The sequence below is a fragment of the Psittacula echo genome (genome assembly GCF_963264785.1).
Source record: "Psittacula echo genome assembly, chromosome: 1".
Classification (NCBI taxonomy): domain Eukaryota; kingdom Metazoa; phylum Chordata; class Aves; order Psittaciformes; family Psittacidae; genus Psittacula; species Psittacula echo.
The window spans coordinates 75,535,910-75,563,600 of record NC_137735.1 but is presented as its reverse complement, the minus strand read 5'-3'; the positions used below and the strand labels follow the sequence as shown (position 1 = coordinate 75,563,600).

The 27,691-nt window shown below is 39.0% G+C and overlaps 1 protein-coding gene across 5 annotated transcripts; it reads left to right on the top strand.

Moving 5' to 3' along the window:
* The first annotated feature begins 20 nt into the window (after nucleotides 1-20).
* LARP7 (La ribonucleoprotein 7, transcriptional regulator) lies at nucleotides 21-27,691 on the top strand. 5 transcript variants are annotated; one of them, XM_080630208.1, is made up of 13 exons: nucleotides 21-154; nucleotides 5,882-6,115; nucleotides 7,573-7,673; nucleotides 7,770-7,853; nucleotides 9,899-10,063; nucleotides 10,743-10,851; nucleotides 12,271-12,645; nucleotides 13,418-13,547; nucleotides 15,979-16,136; nucleotides 16,957-17,075; nucleotides 19,525-19,684; nucleotides 21,976-22,067; nucleotides 26,754-27,691. In XM_080630208.1, exons 2-13 carry the CDS (start codon nucleotides 5,908-5,910, stop codon nucleotides 26,832-26,834), a joined length of 1,782 nt encoding a protein of 593 aa, XP_080486334.1. In that variant the 5' UTR covers nucleotides 21-154; nucleotides 5,882-5,907; the 3' UTR covers nucleotides 26,835-27,691. The 5 variants fall into 5 exon arrangements, 4 of the variants coding, with proteins under 4 accessions (XP_080486334.1, XP_080486332.1, XP_080486335.1 ...); XM_080630206.1 differs by having other exon boundaries at nucleotides 12,244-12,645; XM_080630207.1 differs by having other exon boundaries at nucleotides 29-154; nucleotides 5,900-6,115; nucleotides 12,244-12,645.

Sequence of the window (27,691 nt, the reverse complement as noted above, 5' to 3'; positions counted from 1 at the left end):
GACCCCGAACTCGCGGTCTACGCTGCAGTGGGGCTTTTCCTCGCTGTGGGGTATTGGTGTATCGTATTGGGACTGACGGTGACAGGGCAGGGCCCGGAGGATTCAGCGGCAACTCGGTGTCCTCTGCGGTGACGTCGGCCCGGCTTGGCGGCAGGTCGGTTGTGCGCGGCGGGGGGGGCAGCCGGTCGCGGCGGCGGCGGCGGCGAGTGATAGCGGCACGGGCAGGGGGCGCTGCTGCACTCCCTTGCCCCTCTCGCTCCTCACCGTTGCGCGCATGCTTCGTGCGGCCGTTGGGCTGAGGGGACTGCTCGTCCTGTAAGGGCAGCATCCCAAACGGGTAACTGCCATTCGTGCCCCTTGTTGCCCTGCTTTGGCCTCTCCTGCAGCGGTTCTCCACATCCCGCTCTGCGTGCACAGCTCTTTGAGCTTCTTTCCCTCCTGGTGCCAACGTGTGTGGCCACTTCCCGGCGGGGTTTTAAGGGCTGCTGGCCTTCAGCGTCGCCCTGAGGATCTGTGGTGACTGCCTTCAGGTGAAGGTGGTGGCTGGAGTGCATTCACACGGGGTCAAGACCTGGTACCTTGTGCTGGGGAGAGGGTCCCCTGTTGGGGGGGGTTACATGGTGAATGGATGACTTTGGGATAGGATGCTGGAGTGGGACTCTTTGTCAGGGACTGTAGCGATAGGACAAGGGGTGATGGGTTCAAACTAAAACGGCGAAAGTTCAGGTTAGATATAAGGAAGTTTTTCTCTGTGGGGGTGGTGAGGCCCTGGCACAGGTTGTGCAAAGAAGCTGTGGCTGCCCTATCCCTGACAGTGTTCAAAGCCTGATTGAATGGGGCTTGGAGCAATCCGATCTAGTGGAATGTGACCCTGCCCATGGCAGGGGATTGGAACTGAATGATCTTTAAGGTCCCTTCCAACCCAAACCAGCCTGTGATTCTATGATGTGTATGCTTGCTTCACTCTTTTATGCATGCTAGGTCCATGAGCGGTTGCAGTAGCAGGGCTGAAACCTGCAGAGGTCAGTACCCGTGCAGCTGGCCTTCTCAGAACCGGGATTTAGGCATTTGTTAATGCTGGCAAAGATGAAATTTGGGGCTAGAAAAATCTATTTCACATTGTGTGTTTCCCCTTTGTTTGAATGACAAATGAGATATTTTCCCCTGACTGTGCAGCTCCTAACAGGGCAGCACAATGTCTTGCTTCGGTAGCCACCTCTGTCCTGCTCCCAAGTGCTTATTCCTGCTGCTTCCATTCATCAGCTCTGCAGTTTATTCAGCTCCTTTATGAGTTGGTTTACCCCCTCACCCAGCAGGGAAGGACCAGAAAGTAGCCGCTTCTCAGGTCTGAATTGAACTGGCTGTACCAGAGGATGAGACCCTCTGAGGGAGGACTGTGTAGCAACTCGAATGAGAGCTGTGCTGCTTTTTGGGTGTCAGTGAGCTGTTGGTTCATGTAGCTGAATCCATGTAACCGTAGTTTCGTGCTGCGGGCCTGCATCTTATTAAAAATCCGTTTGTGATGACAGAGGAAGAAGTAAGCACAGCAGGACTGGCACAGGAGCAGGAGGTTCTTTGGTTTCAGGTTGAGAAAATTGTGTTGGTCTCCATGAATTGTCGTTTTTCAGCTTGCTTTCTGTAGAGTGAGGGTTACAAGGCAGGATAGCAACTTCAAACTGCTGCAGCTCTAGCAGTGTGTGTGTTAGAGTAAGAATACCCCTCGTGGATTACAGATTGTGTCTTTGCAAGTAATTTCAGGTTTGCTGAATACTTGAATTTATTTTGGAGTGAATGGTCAGAGGAGCAAGCATACTGACTGTATGGGAACATTTTCATAGTATAGAAAACATTTTGAATGGTTCTTTTTCCTTCCCTTCCCCCTATTTTGCTATTTAAAATTCCCAAAGCAAGCAAGCAAGCATTTGCATCAGTACTTAATATAAAAGAATAAAGGATATTTTGTAACTGGACCCCTGTTTATTCCAAACCCTGGATTGCAATCAATTTGATTATGTTTTTCTAGATTTTTATAGCAACAGCAGTTTGCTTGGGAACTTGGCTGTATACAGGTTAGCACCAATATATACTATTTGCCCTTTAGAGAGTATAGATAAGTTACTATGGATCTATGTGTCCATATATTACTGTGATTTACATTATCTTTCCTTTCTTAGAGTCCCCCCAGATTAATTGTCCCTTCTTTTCCTGGTTTCACTTTTGCATGTAGAGGCAGTGTGGTTCTATTTCATTTGAGGGAAGATAAGGGATAGTAGTTGATTTGCTTTAGCAGGGAGACGTTTGGACCCTGGTTTTGCTTGCTGCTGATTATAATTGTTTATCAGAACAGTGCTTGCAGTTGTGAGGCCAGCAGCGTAAGAGCTGACAAGTCCAAACGGCAGGCTATCTTGTACCTTGGCGTTGCAGCTTTCACTGCTGAGTTGAAGTTTGCACTACTACACGTAAGGTTGTGTACAGATTCTAATTATAGGTTCATGGGTGACATTTGCTCTGACTCTTATTTCCAAACTCCTCCAAAATGATTTTCTCTAAGCTACATTCCTAAAGAGATTAGCAAAAATTAACAAAACAGAGTGAGGGAGGGAAAGAGAGAGGAGGGAGCAAAGAACACAGCTTGCAGCTCTTTATTTTTAAGCTTGAATGAGAACCTCTCTCCTGGGAATGAAGACCCAAGGCTGAGGGACTCAAAACACTCAGATGCCTTCTTAAAATCAAGTTTTGCTGGACATAAGCCACATTCATTATGTGTCACTGAAGTAATTTAATACTGTTCAGACGCTAAAAGTATCCCATAATTATGTTTTACTGTTAATGGTGCAACTCACTGTAGCCCTCAGCTAAGTAGTATATTGTTCTGATGATTAGTAATAGAAATACCTTTCTCAAGGGCTTGAGTAGAGCTCGAACTTGTGCTTCAGTTGGGATTTTTACCTGGCTTATCTTTCCAAGGTGATTGTTAACCTTTGGCTATCTGGAGTGGTCACTGCAGGGGGAGAAACTGATAGCCGGCTAAGGTAGCCTCATTTGCACAATAATTTGAAGACCATTTCCATTTTTGTCATCCTATTATAGAGGTAGGCTTCCTCTCTACTCCCTTTCCTTCTACAGTGCTTTGGCAGAGAGCTGAGAAGGCTTTCGTATGGTGATTGCTACATTAATTACTTTAATTTTGGTGTTAATTTGATTTTCAAAAAGCTATCTGCTTTTGGCAGTACCACTTTGTTTTGTTGGTGTAAAATGATGCGTTGTGGTGACTGGCAGTTTTCAAGGAGGGAGGGCTAGCTACAAGCGAACTGAAATGTGAACAAAAAAGATCATTAGATGCGTTAAAAAGATGTGGTACTTTTCAAAGGTAAATCTCTACATTTAAGTCACTTCCCTCTAGTTAATCCCTAATTTCTAGGGGCCTGATTCTGAGGTTGTGTCAGAACTTGTTTTGCCATTAGAATCAGTGACAGCTGGTGAAAAAACCCTGACCAAAGAAAGGGGAAATGTCGCAGTGTAGCACATACCGATTGCCATGGGGACTTGCAAGTAGGAATGTGTTAGAACATATTCACAGGCAGGACTGGATGATGTTTTAATTCCTGCTCTTTGTTAGGCCCTGGCAACTGGCAGTGAGTGTCTTACTGTGTTGGCATAACAAAGACAGTTTTTAAACCCAAACCTTTTTATTACCAGCCCTGCCATGTGTTCCTATATTGCATTATGTAAATTATATACAATTTATCTTGTATTTATTTATAAGGATTAATAGATGCTTCTCATTTGGAGGTTGTACCATCAATTTTTGTAGCAAGCTCTTCAGCTGCTGTATGCGTGTCAGTGTAACCTGTTTGTAACCACTGGATTTATGATACATGCCCACTGAGCATGGTCCTTGAGTCAGCCTTTTCAGGAGTCTTCTATATAATCCACCTTTTATTTTTCTTTCCTGCTTTGCCTTCTACAGAAATTTCTGAAGTGCGTAGTGCTCTGGGGCTTTTTGTGTTCTTTCTAGTGGTCTGTACAAGGAGCAGAGAACAAATTATTTCTGTTTTCTTTTCAAGTCTAATAAAATCATGTTTATTACGAGGGAAATTTTGTGCTGCTTGGATTTACTTTTTGTAAGCTCTATTTAGCAAGAAGCTTGCTTTTCTGGGAACAGGGAAGTTATGTATTATTAAAACACAAACACACCTTGTGACCTGCATGAGTGCTTTAAAGAAGTAACTCATATATGTATGTATATATACATAATATATACATGAGTCAGCTGTATGTGCTTGCAGGCCAGAAAGCTAACCATATACTGGGCTGCATCAAAAGGACCGTGACCAGCAGGTTGAAGGAGGTGATCTTGCCCCTCTGCTCCCGTGAGACCCCACTTGGAGCACTGTGTGCAATTCTGGTATCCTCAACATAAGAAGGACATGGAGATGTTGGAGTAAGTCCAGAGGAGGCCACAAGGATGATCAGGGGCTGGAGCACCTCCCGTATGGAGACAGGCTGAGAAAATTTGAGCTGTTCAGCCTGAAGAAGAGAAGCTGCTTGGAGACCTCATAGCAGCCTTCCAGTATCTGAAGGAGGCCTACAAGTATGCTGGAGAGGCACTCTATATCAGGGACTGTAGCGATAGGAGAAGGGGTGATGGGTTCAAACTGAAACAGGGGAAGTTCTTCCCTGTGAGGGTGGTGAGACACTGGTGCAGGTTGCCCAAAGAAGTGGTGAATGCTTGTCCTGGGTTCAGCAGTAGCAGTCATTTTTCTCCTTAGTAGCTGGTGCAGTGCTGTGTTTTCGACTTTAGTCTGGGAAAAATGCTGATGATACACAGATTATTTTAGTTGTTGCCTAAGTAATGTTTAGTCTGACCAAGGACTTTCTGAGTCTCATGCTCTGCCAGGGAGGAGGGGAAGCTGGGAGGAAGCAGAGACAGGACACCTGACCCAAACTACCCAAAGGTTTATTCCATACCACAGCACATCATGCCCAGTATATAAACTGGGAGGAGTCACCCGGAAGGCCCAGACCACTGCTCAGGTCAGGCTGGGTATTGGTCAGTGGGTGATGAGCAATTGTATTCTCTCCCCTTTTATTTCTCTTATCATTATTATTATTGGTAGTAGCAGTAGTAGTTTTGTATTATACCTTGGTTACTGGACTGTTCTTATCTCAACCTCTTTACATTCTTTCTATTCTCCTCCCCATCCCTCTGAGAGTGTGGGGGGAGGAAGAAGAGGGAGGAGGGAATGAACAGCTGCATGGTTCTGAGTTGCAGGCTGACAGAGCATGACAGTGCTCTGTCCCTGGCTGTATTCAAGGCCAGGTTGGACAGAGCCTTGGGTGACATGGTCTAGTGTGAGGCATCCCTGGCCATGGCAAGGGGTTAGAATTAGATGATTAGCCCTTTCCTAATCATTCTATGCTTATATATATATATATAAAAAAAGTATTTAAGAGTGCTGCTTGTCTGTAACTTGCAACATCATTTGGAACTGTGGATCCCATGACTGGTGCTGGCATTCAAAAGCTGCTGTTGGCAATTTGATGGTGAGGGCAGGCTGTTCCCAAGGTGTTCAGAAACAAATTATAAATTAAAATAATAAATTAAAATAAAAAAAAAAGTTTGGTACCAACTTGCCTCCAGTGGATCTCTGTGCTAAAGGGCACTACTAGCTGCCATGAGACATGAGTTCTAGCTTAGTCTTCACCTCATAGTTATTGTGCAACCTAATTTTCCTCATCTTCTTGTATGGTTTGTATTTTTGTATGGTGCAAATAATGAATGGCAGATAGTCTCACAGGGAATGCATGAAGTTTTTCATGTCAGCTAAACCAGTAATGTTTCCTGCTTGAAATAAGACTATTTTGATTTTTCTTAAAGGTTACATTTAACTTCCAGTTGGCAGAATGACAGGAATGGAGACTGAAACTGCAAGAGACAAAGCCGTGGAGGAAGAAAACACTGAACAGAAGAAAGAGAGAGAGAAAAGGAAGAGATCAAGGGTTAAACAGGTGCTCACAGATATAGCGAAACAAGTGGATTTCTGGTTTGGGGATGTCAATCTCCACAAAGACAGGTTTCTCCGAGAGCAAATAGAGAAGTCCAGAGATGGCTGTAAGTTTATATTCAGTATATTTCAGTGAACAGATTCTCGGCTGTATTCCTGGTGACAGTTACAAGTTATTTTGAGGTTCACATCTGCTCCCGGGGAAAGAAGGAGTTCCATGCTGGAAACCAGCAGCAGGATTAGTGGCTTGGAAGGCAAAGCTTGGTACCAGTTTTTAGAAATTGTGTTTAGTATTTGTCTTTCCTGTTCCTTTACTACAAGCCCTAAGTTACAGGCATATGCGAAGGTAAAAATGACTGTTGGGGATACACAATCTTTTCTTTTTTCTTTTTTTTTCCAGTGTGAGTTTGTGCAATTTTAAGAGTAAACAAGCAAACACCCTTGGAGGTGCAGTACTTGACTTGTAGGGCAGATATATTTAGAAACTAAAATGCAATTTGGATTTTTGGTTAGATATAGATACTTCTTGTCATGTTTTCTGCACAAGTTTTTGATATGAGCAATTGTGTGTTTACATGTAGGGCTACTGTGGGTTTCTTTCCTTTAGACAATTTTTGATGTGGCTAGTTTGACTTCAAAGTAGGAAAATGAGCTCAGTTCTGAAACTGGCAGTTTCTGAAGAAAGTAATTTACACTTTTGCTGCAGTGACTAGTATGTTTTTGCTTTAAAAACAGTACATGTGGTAAATACAGTCTATCAAGTCTAATTGTTCTATTAACTGAGTTCTGCCAGATGGACTAGAGCACGATACCTCTCTAAAAAGAGATAGTCCTTCTCCATCAGAACAAACAAACAAACAAAAAAAAAATTCCAAATGTGTTTACTTGTTTTGTTTTCTTAAGGATTTCATGTTTATTTGAAGCTTGAATCATGAGTTCAGTTGCATTGTGTGTGAAGTGTAGCCTTCAAACTGCTTGCTGTAGTCTGCATTCATTGTATTGAACTTCAAGCCAACTTTAAAAAAGGGGCCCTCAGAGCAATAAAATTTAGCATACATTTTCTAGAGATATTAGATCTTGGATGTCTTTACCTTTTTTTTTTTTTTTTTTTTTTTTTCTTTTATTATTAATAAGACTAGTACTACATAATTTTCTTGTCAAGGTTTTAGCAGCATGACTCATTGCAATTGAAGTGCAAGCTGGGGCTTCTTTTAGAAGCCCCGGTTAAACTCTTAATTGAGTACTTGAAGGAGAGGCATGTTTTCAATGCAAATTGGTTTAGTATTGCAAAGCTACATCAGGAAGAGGGTTTTCTTCCTTTCTTTTTGAAGACAATAGTTATCAGTAGGGAGGTAAAAGAACAAAATCCCTTTGATAAAGATTGGCACAAAAGAAAATCAAATGATGGGTTTACTTGAAACTTTAATTTTGATGGTGAAAATTTTCTCCAAGTTCTCAGCAGCAAGGTTATAGACTGCACTAATGATTTGCAGATTGTTTTTAGTAGTGGAATCTTAATGTCAGATTACCCCTAGTTCATCATTGTACCTTATTTTATGCCTAGATGTCGACATATCACTTCTTGTTTCTTTCAACAAAATGAAAAAGTTGACGACTGATGGAAAATTGATAGCCCGAGCAGTTAAAAGTTCATCTGTTGTAGAGGTATTTCATATTTCACTCTTCAACATTTGCTGATGTTGCTGTAATGTAAAGTAGGCAATAGTCTGATGGAAATTGTTCATTTCTTGTTACTTTTAGTTGGATTTAGAAGGAACAAGGATCAGAAGACGCCAACCACTGGGTGAGCAACCGAAGGATGTGGATAGTCGTACAGTCTATGTGGTAAGGCTGCGCTAAACTGTCTTGCTGTTAATTCATGAAGAGTGCAGACCCCACTGTGTGTTGTCTGTGACGATCTAATTGCATAGTAGCGTCTACTGTATCAAAAGCCAAAAAACCAACATAAAGCAGCCATAGTTTTACCAGAATTAGAAGGTAGGGTTTTTTTGGGAACATGTTGGATATAGTACAAGAAACCTTTACCGAAAATAAATATAATAGAAAATATAATAGAAAATATATTTTTTTTAATAGAGTTGAAGCTAGCATACTTTAGAAAAAAGAAAGCATCCCTGTGCCTCTAAATCCTGTGCCTCTAAAGAAACTTTTTGATGACTAAAGTTAATTTATGGGTGTACCTGTAGCTGTTAGCAGCTGAACTAGTAATTTGAAGCAGGCATCATGCTTTCCATGATGGAAACACATAATCATGGCCAAAATGCCAGTCCGTCCAGATAACGAGAAACTGGATTGCTCTGATCATTATGTTCATTAACAAAAGCCCAGAAAAGGTTATTAGTTCTGTAAACATTATGTGCCACTCACAGTATTGCACTAATACAATTACAGTGCAGTATGATTAATATGATTGCTACTTCTGAAATCCTTTGTCTGTGTCATGGTTGGAGAAGATGCTCTAAATTTAATGAGATACGTAGTCTATGCATAGCATAAGTACATAGCTGAATAGTTTTTTAATTTTAAGCTTTTCTGTAAAACCAAAATAGGTAACTGGTGTGTTTTGTAACTTACTGAATTTCTAGAGATCTTATTTAGAGAATATGTAGCAACTAATTATCTCTCTCACTGCTACCAAAACGGGTAAGTTTTGTTTAGTTTTTTCTTTTTTTTTTTTTTTTCTCCCCCCTCTTTAAAGACTAGCGGATGAGGAATCTGCTCATTCTAGTGGAGTAACAGAAATGTTAAGCTATGTTAAATGGCTGGTATGTAGTGGGGGGGGGAGCAGAAGCACAGAGAGTGTTGTAATAGTTACAGTTAAAGCCTTCATTGTGAAGGACTGTCTTCAACAGTAGTTAGTTTTCTGAATTTATGCCAGAAGCCAAAGCTTCATTTCTAAATTAAGAACTGAGACTTAAACATGTGTTTGTTTAAGGAATAGTAGCTTCATTTACTTCACGTTTTACAGTCCCATTTAATTGGGGGAAGTTTCCATTAAATTTCTCTGAAATAATCTTATGGTTAAAGCTTCAAGCAACTGGGATTTCAACTTTATATTATAATGAAATTTTTTCTCAGGCAGGCAAATTTCATGCAAAAATAGTTTTCTACCTGAGTGTGATAAATAATGTTTTCCTACAAGGAAAACCTTTTAGGGCAGTAACTTGCCATGAAAAAAATAGTATTGCAATGAAGAATTGCTGGGTCTCCGTTGTTTAGGCATAGAGTTGAGATTAGAGGTACAGAGCTTTCAGTTGAATCTACTTAGAAATTTGTATGACAGCATTTCTCTTTGATTGGTGAAGGGAAAGTTTAGGAATTGAGACATGATGTCTGCAAGCTGCTAAAATTGTTGCTATATTGAGTTGATAGAAATAAAATCAGACAGTTCTATCATCCAAGAAGCTGGCTGCATCTGATCATGTTAGTACTAACTACTAAGCTTTAAAATTTCAGCTACTACCAGGAATTTATCAGCTTGAGAGGTGGCTCTTTGCTGACCTACTAAAATTATCTATTATGGAATTATGTTTGCTCAAAGGTCACATATTTGCATGGTGCAGAGATACAGTTGCAGGTGAAGTCTTAGTATCTGTCACAGGAAAGAGAAACAGCTGAATTAAGCGTATAATCTTAATTGTTACAGGTATATGAATGATTAGAGATGCGTTTTCAGATCACTGGTTTTACTACCTCAATACTGTGACCTCTCAAAAAAAAAATTACTGAAATAAAAGTTTGTCAACATTGTCACCTCGTATTTAAATATATTTTGTTGTGACAACTTCTTAATTAGAAGATGTAAACAATCTGATGCAATGGTAATATGGTAGTGAGAAAACGATGTTTCTTTCCCTATGTTTTTTTAGGAGCTGCTTCCCAAAAATGTCAATCACAGTTGGATTGAGCGGGTGTTTGGGAAATGTGGTAATGTAGTTTATGTCAGTATACCCCGGTATAAAACTAGTGGCGATCCAAAGGGATTTGCTTTTGTTGAATTTGAAACTAAAGAGCAAGCGGAGAAAGCTATTGAGGTGAGTAGTGGTGCCTCTGGTCTGCTCACATTCTTCCCAGTTGTCACTTTGTGCTATGGATGGAGTAGTTTTTGCAAGTCTACCTACTGGATTTTAGAGAAATTCCTAAAATGACATAATTTAAAAACTTACCAAGAGTTCAGTTCCTGTTTCCTAATCCCAGACCTCAGATCAGTTCCACTCTTTCTTAAAAGCATAACTATCTTCATAACCTGAAGACTCAGTGAAGCATAGTGAGTGTTTTTTGGAATAATTTGCTTGACCACTCTTGGCAACTTTTAGGGAAATAAAGATCTCAGTGTAACAGTATAATGGCTATTAAATTTCATCAGGCAAGCATGGTCATACCTCATCTTCTGTACTTACGTGACTTTAAAGTTTAAAAACATTTATGCTTTAATATCACAACAGTAACATATATAAAGGTATCACACTATTGAACATAAGGAAGCTGTGCACTTAAAAAGCAAACCACAGCAACAAGAAAAACAACCCACGAAAGGCACCACACCACTGAAAGAACATGAGAACATCACTCCCGCTGTCGTCACGAGGGACTGCATCTATCTTGAGTGAATATAGGGCTGCTGGTTGTGACTAAGATAGAATCTCACCAAAAAAAAAAAAAAAAAAAAAAATTGCTTGTATTTTTTTATATATATATTTTTTTTTAACACAGTTTTTGAATAACCCACCAGAAGAAGCACCTCGGAAACCTGGGATTTTCCCCAAAACAGTAAAGAATAAGCCTGTTCCTGCATTGAATACAAGTAACAGCAGCGTAGTAGGTAAGTGTTACTAAGTTACTGGGATCAAGAACTGTTTTGTGCCTCATCTTCTGAAGGGTTTGAACTGCTGTGTTAACTGCAGTCTAGTCTCATGTTTCTTAAAACTTTACAAGTTTAAAATGCATATTGCTGTTCATTTGCTGGCCAATGTAGACTTAAGAGTGAAAGTGTCAAACTAAAATTAAGTAAATTTCTGCCATTTATTTTCCTGCTTGATTAAAAACTTAAATTTCTTTATTCCTCTGTGCCAGCTATCGTTAGTCATTGTCAGTCTGGCAGAGCAGCTTTCAGGCTGTACAACAAATCGTTATGTACACATTGAGCAAAAGATAAATTTGTCTCAGATTGTTCTAAAAATATTTAGTGTTGAAGGGACAGATTCAGGCATAAGAGTAAAATTAAACATTAGTGCTGTTCAGATGAGTTTGTGATCATCTGATATTGCAGTGCAGCGCTTGTGGTATTCTCTCTGTTGAGAGAACTACAAAACCAGAATCTTGCTTTTCTTTGGAACTCTTGCTCTTTGAGCACAGCAGTCTATAGCAGAATGAACTTGTTACAGCGTATTTACAGTTCCACTTTACAGGATTCATAATTGCTTGGGGAAAAAAAAAGAGGATATTGTTGAGAATCCTGAATGCAGAGTTGCTCATGTTTCCAGATACTGTCTACTAAAACTTACAAAGCAGCATCGCAGGCTTATGTTGCAACTTTGATTGGGAAAAATGTTTTGATTGGAAAAAAATGGTTTTCCTTGTTTCTAATGTAATGCAATTTCCCAGCCTTAGGCATGTTCCCATCTTTTTCATACACGTAATGATGAATCATTCATTACATTCCTCACTAGCATCACTCATCCTTTGTTACATCTGTAACTATTGGGGGTGGGGTGGGGGGTGTCAAGAAATGTTTAAAACATGTTTTAAACCCAGTTAGGATGCCCTCTACTGCTTCACATGTATCCTGCCCTTTGAACCAAGTATACAGTATTGAAAATAAATTTATTTTTTAGATTGGTTGTACAAATCAGCAGTCTTTTTTTTTGGCCTGGAAGGAGGAAGGTATCTCTTCCTAAAGACATATGAATGACATAACAAAATGTGCATTTGTTAAGGAGAAGCAAAGAAGCCTGGCTCCTTTCTTTTTAATTTGAGAGTAAGTACTTCAGGAATCCTGCAGTCAGGTTATCCTTGTGACCCAAAGGCCTTTCTTGCTTTGTGAGACTGAGACGCTTATCTGTATGTTTTTTTCTCTTCTGCTTAAAATGCCTAGGAAGAACTTTGGGACAGCGTTATTGAGACAGGTATTTCATTTAACATCCCAGATTAGAATGACATGTGATATTGTGATTGTTTGCTTAGGTCAGTTAATCTAGTTTTTAATCATTGGCAGTTTTAAATATTGTATTTTTTAATACAGAAGAGAAGAAAAAGAAGAAGAAAAAGAAATCCAAAATCAAGAAAGAGAGCAATGTGCAGGCTGCTGTAGAGACAAAGGAATCGAACACAAATGCTGCAACAGAGCAAGTACCAAAGTCAAAAAGACACAGAACTTCATCTGAGTGTTCAGAAGGGGAGGTGACTGAGACTCACAGGCAGCCCTCAAAGAGAGAGAAAAGAAAATGGGACAGAACAGAAAGCTCCGAGGCACCTTGGGAAAGCAGGCCAGGGAAGAGAAAAAGAACCAGTTCTGGAGGTTGTGAGACCTCAACTCCAAAAGGGAAGAAAACTGTCCAAAAGGATGAAGTTGTTCCTGTAAAGGAAGAAACAACAGAAGCTCCAAAAAACTCCAATGGTAAAGTTTGTAGCATCTCTTTTTAGTATGTTCATAATTTGTATGTATCCTTTTAAAAATGGTAGGTTGCATGAGGGGAGAAGTCTAGATAAGGAGAAAAGCTCCAGTTAAACCACATTCTTTGCAGTTGTAATTGTATTTGTAGTGACCTTAAGTTAACATGATTATTGCTATGCTAGAGGGTAGCCAGCAAGTGAGGAAAGGGGAGGGGGAATGGAAAGGACAAAGCTGGAAAGCAACAAGGAACGTAAGTGTTACCTGTATAATATAAATGCATTAGACTTTTGGAGTCTTCAAAGACTGAGGAAAAGTGTAGCTGGCAAAAAGTGGTTCTGGTAAAATGATGGCTCAGATGTGGTGGAGGCATAGTCAAAGCCAGGTTAGGTGGTCACTGCAGTTAAATTGAAACCAGATAATGAGTCATTCCAAGGAGATAAGCTGCTTACAGAATAGGGAAGAACACACTGAAGCAGCTAAATCTCATCAGAAGTAAAAATAGTTCCAAAGTTAATAGAAGTCCACTGAAATTAAGTTAAAGTCATCATAGGCAAATTGTGACAGTATAAGAATCAAGATTAAACAAGAGAAAAAAGGCAGTAAATGGGATTTAAAACTGCAATCCATTAGAGGCTAAACTCAGGACTATTCTTGATAAAAGCAAATGCTGTGCCATTTAATGAAATATTCATTTAGGCTGGATTATATAATGCATATATCCAAGTGTCAGTCAATATTAGTACTAAACATTTTTCTTTTGGGCTTTTAAATGTAGATGTTTCTGCAGAAGATGACAAAGATAAAAAAGACACATCCCTTTCAAAATCTAAAAGGAAACACAAGAAAAAGCACAAAGAAAGACACAAAATGGGTGAAGAAGTCATTCCACTCAGAGTGCTCTCCAAGTAGGTTCCAAACAGTAGAAAGTGACTAGCTTACTATACCTGGTGGACGGGAGACCTTTATTGTTCTGTTTTCATGGTTTTACTGAACTTAACTGGTACTGGGCAAAAGTACACCACCACCCACCTTTTGTGAGGACATCTTGTTTGTTCACAAATGATGTAATGAAAGTCACTTTGTACTGCCCTCTTTCTCAGGCATTTGGAATAGTGAGCTTTCATTGCAAGTGTTTACCTGAAACATGCAGGTTTGTTGTATGTATGAACTGTCAACTACAGAAAACTGTTGAATGCTTTATTGAATTTGTTAATTTAACAGGCAAATATACAGTGATTTCACAACATTTCTGACCACTTAAATCCTTTGCATGTCTGACAGTCCCATCACCATTGCTAAAGTGCAATTCCAGTTTTTACACAACAGAGTTGCATATTAGCAACAGTATTAAGACTGTAGATGGAAAAAAAAAATACCAGAAGTCCAATGTCCAATTCCTCAGTAGTTTACATGCCATTCCTCATGCTTGTAACTCTTGAGCTCTTTGGAGTCACCACAACTAAAACATGGAAGCACTTACTTTTTAGGCATCCAGCAAGTACCTCCATGTTAAAGTCGAGGGGGTCCTTGCAATCTTGTGCTATATATCGATGCAAAATCATGCTTTATGCTTTTTATGCCTTAGTGCTTAACAGAGCAACCACATGTGCAGTGCAAATACAGCTTCTGTTTCAATATCTGTTTAGATACATTTTCTAGGAAGAGGGAAGTGTTTTCAGATGAGAAAACAAAGGATTCACCATCACTAAAACATGGAAGCACTTACTACTCAGGAGCAAAGCAAGTACATCCACATTTAAGTAGTGGGGGTCCTTCAGGAGAAAGACTAAATAGCAACTTAGAAATGAAAGTTACGATGCAATAATAGAACATACACGTTTATTATGGCAAGTACACTTTAAGCTGTATCTAATTTCAAGAACATTGGGATCCACCGCCACTGAAACATGGAAGCACTTACTTTTTTAGGCAGCAGGTACCTCCATGTTAAAGCGAAGGGAGTCCTTTAAAATTAAACAATAAAAAATCAAACAGACCCCTGGAACACTTCTTTTAGTTATTGGGCCAAAATTCTTCCTTTTTTCTTGGTTAAAATCTTGCGGTTTAAGTGAAGACAATATCCTCGATGGTGGTTCAGGATTGCGATCAGGATTCACCTCTACTAAAACATGGAAGCACTTACTTTTTTCAAGTCACAGAAAGCACCTCCATGTTAAAGTAAAAGGGGTCCACAAAAAACACACCAAAACCAAAAAAACGTGTAACTATCAACGACGCTGGTCCTCTTCCACAGAGATCCTGAGGCTACTGTCAAAGAAAGTTTTAAGGTTAGTTAACTGTATAGCAGAGGAGGTTAAAAAGAAAAAAAAAGTTTTAAAAGAGCACAGGCATAGCTGATACTTGCCATTCCCGTGGTCTTCTCTATCTTCAAGTCTACAGCAAGTACCTCCTTGAGCTTGTATTTATACCATACCTTGCTATGGAATGGTGTTGCCTTTTTATCTCCAAGAATCCTTACGTGGGTCTTTTGTTATTTTAATGTCTTTGCTCTATTGAGAATGTATGATCCTGGGTGAGTCTGGATGCTTTTTTTGAAGTATACAGTTGTCAATGTTAACAGCTAAAACCATTACCACAAGATATTCTCCTCTTTAAAAATCCTCTATCAGCTTGTTTGATAGCACAGATTAAGGTAACAATGAGTCGTTCTCACAGTGGCACTGCAGGCATTGTGTTTCTAGGGAGCAAAGCTCTAGCTGTTTGCAGAAACATCTCCATGCTAAATGTATGTAAATGTATAAATTGCTTCCATGTGGTGGTATTTTTTAACCAAAATGCATTTGAATGGTAAGGAATGTTCTTATCTCAGTAGGCTTTTTGGGGTTTTGGGTGGTTTTTTTTTTTTAGTTTAAACAGTTGTTGGTTTTCCATCAATTATTTTTCTAGAAAATAAAGGACTTATTCTTAATATAGTAACACAGTAATGGATTCACTGAACTAATTCAGTGAATTCAGAGTTCACTGTCTCTGAATTAACTCTGAATTTAATGCCTAGCACCAATAAAAAACACTTTACCAAACTGTTGTGTATGCTTTCTGAATATGTAAACCAAATTTGGGAGTCTGTCTGAATGACAGGTTGATCTTGTTAGAACTTGCCTGGAATAGTAAAAGCTAAAGCAAAATAATAAGGCAGATAGTGATGAAGTTTAATTTGACCTAAGCACAGGGAAGCCTCTGATGGTAAGAAGGACCTGCACTGCTCACCAAGTTTAGTTTAAGCTGTATGCAAACTCTGTTGTCTTAGGCTGTCATCGAGCTTTAAACATTTTCTTCTTTACAACTGACATCCTATGCCTCTGTTGCCACTTACAGGACAGAATGGATGGATTTGAAGCAAGAATATTTGGCCCTTCAAAAAGCCAGCATGGCCTCATTAAAGAAGACGATGTCTCAAATCAAACCTGAACCTGTGAGAGAGATGGAAACAGAATCTTGTGCCCGGAAAAAGCCCCAGTCTGAAAATGGCAAATGTAATCCTGTTTGCGATGTTTTTTGTCTTCTTATCATTCTAGTACACAAACAGAACGGATTTAAGACACAGGTCCCATAGAAACACTGCAATATTTTCTATTATACTGGTGCTTTTTCTGAATGTCAGATATAATTAACAGCAAACTCCCCTCATGTACATAGATTTGGAACTAAGGAATAGTGTAAAGAAAGACTAAACAAGTAATTTCAGCATATTCCAGTAGCACTTCTTAAGTGTATGGATCTTTTTATGTATGGTGATGTAACTTAGGCTTGACTATACAGCAATTTAGAAAACAATTTAAGTAAGGTATTCAAAAATGGCTTGCAGTCGGGTTTTATCAACATTATGTTTTAAAGTAGCTTTGTAATTATGTCCTTATAGTTAGATTTCTGCATTTTTCAGCAAGTGAGACTTGTTCTTTTTTGCTCTGGATCGTCTGTGCTTTAACATTCCAATGCCAGTGCACTTATTTTTAATCATTCCAGAACCAGAACTGAGCGTTCAACTAGTAACTGTAATCAATAGAATATAAAATATTCTTATAAGACCACCCTGTAGGCTGTAAAAACTTCTCTAAAACTCTTTTTTTGGAGCTATTTTTTTCTTCTCTCTCTATCCCCCCTTTTTGCATTGACTTTAATTTGTGAACAGTCTTGAGCCTACACGAAGAAAAAGCAACCAGCAGTTAATCTGCAGTTATGAAACTTGTGTCCATCACATTGCTTGTGTGCTTTCATATCATCTTGTCAAACTAATACATGAAAAAATTTCCTTTTTTTTTTTTTTCCCCTCTCCCCCATTTTTAAATGGAGCAGCTGCCAGTGAAGACTCTGTCCCTTCTGCCAAGGCCAGCACAATGGGACCTCAGTTCCTGAGTGGAGTAATTGTGAAGATCATTAGCACTGAGCCCCTGCCGGGCAGGAAGCAGATCAAGGTAATGCCTTTGTAACCTCAGGGTAGCTGTTAGCCTTTCCTTTTACAGTGCCCCTCAAATGCTTGAATATGGAATGCCATTTAAAAAAGTCTGACTGTTTTGGTTTTTGTTTCCTATTTGTTTGGCCAGAAGCTGTGTACAGATTCTTCTCTAGTACCTGTTAATGGCAGATTTTAGGAAGGTAAAATGGGGTAGAGAGGATGTTTCAAAGCAAGTTAGCCTGCTTCAAGCAATGTCAAGTTTAAAATTAAAATACTGGGAAGACATAATGCTCTAGAGGATGAGTAATTCTTTAACGTTTAAAAATTGGAGCTGAAGACAAAGTGGGCCCAGTGTTCTGTATTGGTCCTTGTGCCAGTCGTTCTGGCACAATTCAGGTCAATAAATTTGTAACAATATATCAGCGGTTTTACTATTAACAGGAATTTGGGGGCAAGAAGACAGTCTCTGTGTGAGAAAACTTTTGTCTTTCGTAGTAACAAATTGAGTGAGAGTGACAGCAGTAGATCTAGGCTGTAATTCATTCACCCATTTCTATTTTTTTTTTTTTTCCCCCTATGGCAAGTGCTCTCTGATGTGTCTTATCAAACTACCTGTATTTATGACTGAGTAGTCAACCTGAAGTCACTGGCTGCTTGCAAGTGAAGTTTAGTGTGTGCATAAACCTAAGCAACGTGAGAGAAATTATAGTGAAAGCAAACTGATGACAAGGGTTCAATGTCATCAGTCTTGTCCGCCCAAGTATATTTGTAGGCAATTGTCTGAGTGCTGGAGACACTGAAAAAGTTGTTACTGTAAGGTTTGAGGGCCCCTTTGACATAAGGTATAGACTTCACTGGGTGAAGTTGGTGTCACAACTTAACATATTGTGGTCAGGAGGTAAGCTTACTCCTCCACAGTAGCTGAAAATAAACCTGGTTTGGTATTTCCAGTTACTCCTTTGGTTTAGTATTAGGCAAGTGTTTCAAGGAAAAGTAATGCTGTATGAAAGCAAAGGCGAGGGGTGGGGAAATCAGATTGGGATGGCCCTTGCTGTTATTAATCATTTCTTTGGTTTTCATATTAAGTAGATAGGCAGAATATTCCGCACAATTTTCACAACCTAAATAAGTCTGGGTTTTTGGAGAGACATAATTGCAGGATACAACTGTAGGGGGAAGAAGTAATATTTAGGGTACACCAGCTGTTTTTTGGGGTCAGCAGTGGAAGCTGCAGACTGTATTTGATGCTTACTGCATTTCTCTTTCCATACTTGTTGCTTTTATGCAAGACATAACTTTGACAAAAACTTGCTTTGCCTGTCTTTGTGGACTCTTTGAGCTCCAGCAAGCACTGCCACAAAGCAGTGAATCCAGGGGGGTTTCCTTACTAAACTTGCAAAATTGATCTGTTTCTTACTGTGATAGACAGGTTTAATTGCTTCCATGCACATGAATGGTCTTCACAGGATAGTTCTAGTGTTATTCTGAAGTTTTAATTTTTTACTTAACTATTGCCATATCTTGCAATTAAGGTTTGTCTCTACCTCATGCATTTGCCAACTCCAGCAAGCTGTTTGGGTCTTTGTAGTTTTCCATTAAAGCATGACTTCGGGATACCAGAATTTAAAGTGGGAAGTGTCTTTGGTTGCCTCTCCAAATGGCACTGAATTTTGTTTTGTTTCAAGGCTGCCCTTGGTAGTGGAGGGTTAAAAGTAGTGTGTAATTCATGAATTGAAGCATCTTACCTGAGCTGCCTGCTGTGAACAAAATTGACCTGGTATGTGTAGTGATGCTTAATTTCCCTAACAGCAGGTATTACAAGTGAAGTACTTCATCTGAAAAATCATGTGTGATTCTTCTTCCTTCAGCTTTCAGCCGGAGGTCACTTCATAAAGATAGCAAGGGCTGGTTTACTACTATTCAGTTCTCAAATCATCTGTAACGAATGAGCTTGCTTTCATATAGTTCATGCATACGATGAAGGTAGATATTTTTCTCTTGGACCAACATATATCAATGTTATGGTACACAATTTTTCTCTTAAAAAAAAAACAAAACTCCATACAGATAAAGTATTGAAATAAATGGATAATTACTGATGCTCCTTCAGTAAGATTACACATGCAAAAAAAAAAAAAAAAAAAAGGTCAAAACAAAAAAGCCAAAAAAAGAAAAGAAACTACCAAAAAACATCTTCAGAAATTCCTGCTTTAAGTTGCTGTTGGAGGGTAGGATAAGAGATAAATGGATGTTGTAAGCTCATAAATCACAAGTAATAACCTTCTTAGGAAAATACATGAAATCAAAACTATTTGACAAGTGGTTCATTGACTAAATGGAAAAGTTCAGTTACTGCGTTTTACTTCATCATCTTTCTGAAAATGTCAATGACCTACAAATTGAATACCCAAAAAGTCACTCTTTTTAGATTAGTTTTATGAAGCCTGTTCTGTCCTGTGCTTGGATAGGATGCTTTGGCAGCACTGGCTGATGTTGCTTATGTTGACATGCTGGAGGGAGACACAGAATGTCACGTCCGTTTTAAAACTCCTGCAGATGCCCAGGTTATCATGAAGTCATACAAAGAAATACAGATCAAAAACAACTGGAAATTTGAAGTTCTCACTGGTAAGACTTTTTCTTTTTTTTTTTTTTTTCCCCAGTGGTACTATAGGAGACAACTTAAGTATGGTAAAAAGTATTCTGTGGTAGTTCTGTGGATATACTGAGATGACACGGTCAGGGCAAAGGACATTTTTTTTCTGAGAGTCTTCCGATTTTGCAGTTATAGTGAAATTGGTTAAAGGGTATGGGGGTTTTATGCCACGATCCAGAGCAAAATAAGAATGTTTTTCTTGCCTTTAGCGCTTAGTTCTGTTCTTTTGATATTGATTTATTTACATCACTTTTAGTGGCAGTATACTATCAAACTTAATTCCTATTTCAGCTTTATGAATATAACATTCTGACATTGCTGAAGAACTTTAAATGAAGATTTTCTTGAACATACTGAACTTCTAGGTGAAATAACAGGACAAGGATTTAAGAGTATGGATACACTTAGAGTGGGTTTAGCACTTGCCTTTTAGTTAATCTGTCTTCTTTTTTTCTTTTTTTTCCCCCCTCAGGAAGTTGAATAACCTTGGTCAGAGGAATGCCTTTTTTAAATTGTATTTATGAAAAAAAAAAGGTTACCGACTTACTTTGGAACTTCAACTGAGTGCATGTTGGGATTTTTTCCTGAAAGTGCTGTAGGACTAGTCTTCCTAGTGTAGATAAATCTCTTTCTGGAAGTGAGGAGTAGAATAAGAGGGAAGGAGGGGGAGGCGTTTCAAACTTTGTTACTGTATTCATATAACTTTTGCATTTTAGATATGCACTAAAAAGCCTAAATGCTTTAAAAAAAAAAAAAAATTCCCCAAAAAAACCCCCACAAAATCACAAGAAAACCCCAACAGGTAAAGTAGTCCTGATGAAATTTTCTCATCTGTGTATTTAAATATTTTACCCCACTCTCTAGCAGATCCTCACATAGGGCTCAAATTCCACCCATTCAGTAATATAAACCCCTGTAATTGTCAGTTAAGGACTGCAGAAGGAAGAGCTGTAATGGAAGCATTAACCTTCATGAGAATATCAAAGTTACTTAAAGTTGGAGACTCACTGAATGTTGCTAATGTCATTTTGAGAAGCTTTTGTGTCCATTGTTCTGTGCTCCAGAGATCCAGGAACAACTTGAAATATATTATTTTACAGTTGTGTGCTCTGTGTATTTGCCTCCGGTTTTGTAACCGTATGTGAAAGAGTGTTGCAGTAGATTAGGAGTAAGTACTACGTTTTAGGAACCTTCCATTCATAGTTTTAGGGTTTTTTGTTTCTTTTTTTTTTTTTTTTAAATGGTTCATTGAAATGAGAATGGAAAGGCTTCTGAGGAATGCAGAAAGGACTCACAGTAAGCATTTCAGCTTTTCTTGGTGGCATGAGGTGAGAGTAAGGAAAGAATCTTTAGTGCTCCCTGCTGCAGGGACTAAAGCTTTCCTAGTAATATTTCACTTTTTAGGACTTGAGTATCTTCAGTTTTTCACTTGACAAGGTAGTAAAGCAGCTATGGTGATGTGTAGATGTTACTGTGATTGAATATATACATAATGCTGTTAAAATGTGTGCTAAATTTGTTCTTGGAATTGTTAATTTTATCACTTTTGTGTGAATCTTTTCCAAGATCACTTGGGAAATTCCCTGCAACTGAAGATTTCCCACAAAATCATACAACATCACAAAATTCTCCTACAGCAGAAAACCATAGGAAACAGTGGCAGACCACTTCTTACTGCAACACAGCTGCTGAGAAAAGCTGCATAATTATTGCCCCCCCATGTTCAAATAATTCTAATTGCCCATGAAGTCCTCAGAGCTTGCTTCTAACAGTGGTTTTGATGAAACAAAATTATCTCAGGCATTCTTGCAGTAATTTTTTTTTTTCTGTTTGATAGATGTTCAGAATTCATCAGAGATTGAGTACATCAGTAAATCAAAGGGCCTCTTAGTGCTGTGGTGAAACTTCAAACAAAACTGAGCTCCTTCTGCTAAATACATGTAGAGAGTGGTGGTAGCATATTCCCCGAGTTGGTTTTCTTCAGTTTGTAAAACTGCTTGTTTAGGAAAACCTGGCTCTTTTGGACAAAATTTTGATTCTGTTCACGTTGGTGTGTGGTGGTCAGATGTTGCAATGCTGTGTGACTTCTGATTCTGAAATTTAAAACTGATGGAGAAAAATTTGTTGAGTTTCCCTAACAGGTATTTTCTTTTTGTATTTATTTACTTTAGGAAACATTCATTCTCATCACAGCTGAAAATACTGTATCCATTGATATTGAATACTTTTGTTCATGTCATGTAATGTTAATTTGTTTTTCAAGGTGATCACGAACAACGTTACTGGCAGAAGATTCTAGTGGACAGACAAGCTAAACTTAACCAGCCTCGAGAAAAGAAGCGAGGTACTGAGAAGGTAATCTGCAAGACAGTTTATTTTTCTTGTACATGGTTGAAAATGTGACTCTGTTTCTGTGTAGTACTTAAAGCTCTGGTGCTGTCTTTAATCCAGTTAAATGACTTCCTACTGATTTTGCTGCAGGATTTTAACACGCATAGAGTAGAGAATATGTGGCTGTCCTGGTCCAGTTGCCAAATGCAAGACAACCAGAGCAAGTTCAGTCTGTGACTAAAGGCATGAAGTTAATTTGTAAGATGCATCTCCTCTAAAATCGTGTCTGATGTGCTTATAACAAAGTTAATTAGTCCTGATTTGCTGTAGTGTAATAAGGTCTAGTGGTATAGTCTTAACTTTCAGGTGTGATGCAGAAAATTGTTTTCTTAAGAATTAATCTCTTACAATTTACACAAATATTTTAGTGTACTGTTCTGTGCCATTCTGAACAGTAGTGTTTTCCTACTGCAGTTGAGGAGTCTGTATCTGTTCTGGTCCAGCAAATCCAAATGCTGTGAGCATCCATAGCTGAGCAGCTTCCAGACCATAACTAGTGACATTTCCATCCAGCCTTGACCTTGATGTGCCTGTAAGGCCGCAGTGTGGAGGGAGTGTTGCAATGAACTTGCAGGCTGCTATCTCCACTCCTGCCCGTGAAAATCCTTTCAGGCACGAAGGGCTCTTGATTAAGCCAGACAGATCCCTTAGCTGACAGAGAGGAGCCAAAGAGTATTTTGCAGACACTTTATTGCTAGGTTTACTTCACACAACTTGCAGATAAGGCTTCTAAGTTGGATTTGAGCATAGTCTTTATGCTGGAGCTTGCAAAACTTCAGAATCATCTGACCTTATTATTGGCTGGTGACTTTGTAGGCTTTTTGTTTTCTAAGTACTCCATTGATGCAAACAATTAAAAATCCCTTGTTGCTCTATGTATAATTGAAAAGAAATACTACATTGACATAAAAGAGCAGCAATTGTACAGGTCAAAATCTTGTCTTGTACAAGGCATATTTTGCGTGTATTACCTTTTTGGTTTAAATATTCTTTCAGAGATCTCATAGATAAATGAGTCTCGTTCTTCTCAAGGTGTGAATAAAGATTTTCCCCATGTGACTGATCTAATTTTCTTAAAGACATAAAAATGGCATTTACTCTAGCCATTCTTATAATATAAGTAGGAAGTGATGCGAAATGTGCAGCTTCAGAGCCTTTTACTGATTGTGCCAGATTTTTGGTGACTTTTTTTATATAATTATTTTATAATTATTTTTATAATTACTTTCTTTTTTAATGTACTTTTACTTTTTTGAACAAAAGTGCAATTTGGACTGTAGGTGCCCTGCTGTCAAGTTTCTGTTCTTCATCTTCTGAAGATTTGGTGTTTGTTGACCAAACTGGTGTAAATTTGCCAGTAACATACCTCATCGAGGCTTGTAAATATCAACTGTTTCAGCTCTGCTTAACCAGAGTAGTGAGGGTGCAAACTCCTGCTCCTCCTCCTTACCCATCACCTTGCAAGGCTGGGAGGTGTTAACTTCAAAGCTTACTGAATACTATTTAAATGCTAACACTGTTAAGTAAAACATCCAGAAAAGAATGGCTTGCTATAGTCAATGACTCTTAACTATTTACTTACTTTTTGGCAATCTGTATGCCAGAAATACAGACTGAAAATAAGAAAAAGTGTTTCTTTCTGTTCACTAATTTTATTATCTTTTAATCGTTTATTTGATTTTAATCTTTTATTTGAAAATTCTCCTCAAAGTACTCAGAAGTTGACATATTTTGAAGGTCACAATAAAACGAAGGAAAAAAGTAATGATTCATAATTATGTACGTCTCTATATGCCGTTAGTGGATCTTTCTTGCGAAGATTCTGTTTTAAAATCACTTACAAGATCTCTCTTTGAAGATGAATGCCTATTGTCTGATTTATACTTAACAATAAAGGCTTCACTTTATACTTTAATTCAGTTAGTGTGGTTTAATTTGGGCCTAAAAGATACATCATAAGCTATCATGACAGAGTAAGGGTTACTGGTCTTTTCAACAGAGGGTTTCTGGTGTTACATTCCACCCCCATAATAAAAAGTGGTATAGATTTTACTTTCTCTGGCATAGTTCTTGTGATAAACTAAATGTCCAAAAGAGATCAGACATCCCAGGGTTCGCCAGAACTTGTGACTAGTGCCTAGCTATTCTCTGCAGTTAAAAAGGTGTTCAGTGTTGGGCTTTTCTCCCAGGCCTTCCTCGCCCATCATCGTCTCTATGCTCCTTTCTCTTGTCCCTTCGGAATGCATGTTCTCTCTAGTCAGTTATTCAACCGTGGGATAAAACAATTGTAGTGATTCAGTGATACAGATAAAAAACCTTCTTGCCAGAACGATTCCTTCAGGGCAGTGCCAGTTTTATGCAGAGCTCAGGCAGTTTATCGGTTTGTAGCCTTAAACTCTCCAGACTGAAGTCTCCTGTGCACAAAGCAAAGGCCTGAGTGGCTGTAAGCGTTCTACTTGGGTGCTTGTCCGCTGGGGGAGGTGCTGCTAAAGCCAGTTTACACCTTGGATACCCTCTTACCAGAAGGAAATGAGGAAGTTTAAGAGGATGGGAGTGGTGGTAGAAGTGAAAGGCATTTTGGTGGGCAAGTGAGAATTGGGTGTTTGTGAAGGGCGGAATAATTTGCAGAATATATGGGAAAGGAGAATAGTGGGAATGCCTGGGCACAGCCCACCCTATTCTGTTTTGATTATGCCTGGGGCTCTGGGACTGTGTCCTTGCAAGATGGACCAGTTCTCAGTCTGTGCTAAGGCGGTTTAGGGGGAGGGAGGAGAGAGGCACAGATAAGCCCCTTTCACTGGTTCTCTGAAGTTGGCATCTATGGAAGGGCTGGGTACCTGTCTGGATACCTGAACAGTGGTGTGCTTAGAAATAGGTGCTGTTACTGAATTGATGATCTCAAAATGGGAATCCTTAAGGCCTCTTCAAATTTTGAGGTGTAGGTATAGAAACACTCACTGATACAAACTGGCCAGTTTACATCCCAGAGCCTGCCTTCCAGTGTTTCTGATTCTGCATCGCATATGTTGAATGAGTGAGCCAGTTTACTCCTCACTTCTATTTAGAGTTTAACTCTTAATCCATTTCTCAGATACCAGAGAGTAAAAGTAGCTCCTAGTTACATATTTACATCAGCTTTGCCTCTGGAGAATGATTGAGAAGGTCCTCTACCAGAACTTACTGTCTGATGTTGCTGAGAGCGTGTTAAGGATTGCAAATCAAGTTAAATGCTGGGGGCCCAGGGAGACATACCAGTAAAATTGTGGGAATGTAACTGTATTTATTACAGCACAGCAAACCACATCCATGCAGCATGTGTGTAGTGTCATTCCTGACTACCAGGTTCAATGCAGCAACCCACCTTGCACTCCTGTGCTGTGTGCAAGATGCAGTGTTTGCAAGACTTAGCATTTATCATGGAAAAATAGTAAATAATCTGATTTATAGGTGAAAACTTTTCAGATCTAGCCAACTTTACTGGACTGCCTGGTGAGCAGGTGCCCCTTTACCTCAGCACCGGCTAATATGTTTTAGTAGGCTCCCTCAGATAAGTTAACGTGGATTTATGCTGGTGCCTTATGCATGTGCCTAGATTCACAGGAGTTTCCTGCTTTCTCACGTTTATTCAGGTGAGGCAGCCTGTGTTGTGTTTTGGGGTTTTTTTCTCATCTTATTCATGTAACAGTTACTTCATGAGCTCTTGCTTATGGTTGAGGAATCTTGATGGGGCATCACAGTAACAAAGCTTGTACCTTTGCATTATTAGGATGACTTTGTTGCAATACTGTGGTTAAATCTGTAAGTGTTCTAGTATGGATGCTTTAAAAACAAGAATGCTTTTAACGTTCTCAGAGTTTCTGTTTTGTGCCTGAGAACACAGTACACAGAGGTTGGAAATCAGCATGTTACATCCCACAAGAGCACTTTTTTTACCTCAGCACTGAAAGCAGCTAGCCCAGGTATCCTGGTAATTCAGGCAGTCTCCCTAAATACAGCTAAACCCACATACATCCCTGGTCAGACAGTTTTGAGTGAGGGATTCCAGCATCAGTGTTCTTCCGAAGTGCACCATTATCTCAAGATGAATTCTCAGCAGGGTAGTGACACGTGCTGTGCTGTTATCACGGCCTGAAGGATGGTCTTCATCTGGATTTCCATGGATTTGTTTCTTTGCTTAGTGTAGAAAATGACACAGTATTCCTAAGGCTCCTTATTAATGGTGTGACCTTGTTTTTCTTAAATCAGTAACAACATAAATGCAGTAAAAGGGGAGAGTTTTAACTTACTGCATGAAACTGTGTTTTGGGACTTTTGAAGTTGAAATTCATTTATTCTCTTGAAATCAATTTTTTTATCTTCAACGATATTAGGAGGAAGAAGGGATTGCATGAAAGATGATGCACTGTCCAGAGACTGAAGAGATGCCTTACTATTTGTGGTAGTTCTGAAGGCAATACTGAAAGGGCTGCTTTAACCTTTTTTTTTCTTTTTTTTTTTTTGTCAGATGTACGGGTTAGCTCAGCTCTTCACAGAATAGCTTTTTCTTATGAAGTTGGGTAAATTCAGGAATAGCATTCATGGTTATAAGATAAAATTATAACAATGTAATTTTCCTCTAACCTTTTCTACAATGTTTTTTTCTGTTTGCAGTTAATTGCTAAAGCTGAAAGAATGAGACTTGAAAAGACTCAACAAACAAGTAAACATATTCGCTTCACTGAAAATAACTGACCAAGACTGATTGTGCTGTTCAAAGTGACATACTTATTTAAAAACCCCAAACTCCACAAGCCCTACTGCTTACAGCAACTAAACCTTTTCTAAGGGGGCATAAAAACCTGATCTGTTTGATTCATAATTCTGCAGGCTGCAAGTATGAAGATTATTCTGAATCCCATTTGGAAGTAGGCTGAATGCTTACTGCTTCTGAGCCTGTAGGTAGAGCTTTCTGGGGAAAAAAAAATGTATTATGAGATGTTGCTTTCGTTCACTTCTGGCTTTGTTTTTGGGGTGTTTTGGTTTTTGTTTTTTAGAGTTTGTTCTCTTTTTTTTGTTGTTGTTTGCTTTTTTTGTTGTATGTTGAAGTTTTATGCACTAGGTTATGAAATAAAATGCTTGAGAAATTTTCAGTTGTGTATCTCTAATTCTGCACTCTGCTTTATGACACTATAAGTAATAAACCTGGTTAATGCCAAATATAAACCTCCCCCTAGGGTCTCTGTTTAGTCCATCACACTGTTGAGAATTACAGTAGAATGATTATATAACCTTCCATGTATTTTTCAGTGGCTAGGACTATCAGAAAATCTGTCATTGAGAGGTCTGGAAGAAAGTCTACTTGTGTGAAGTGCACACTAAACTGTAGACTTTTCTTTTTAGAAGACTGTTTGGAGGAGGAAATAAGAAACCTTTTGTTTGTTACATCTGGTAACTGTAGCTCCAGAAGTAATTCTGACTTACAGATAAGTGTTGAAGTTGTGTAGTGTACAAGTTAAGCTGGTGACCTCAATGTAGAATCATAGAATAGTTAGGGTTGGAAAGGACCTTGAGATCATCTAGTTCCAACTCCCCTGCCATGGGCAGGGACA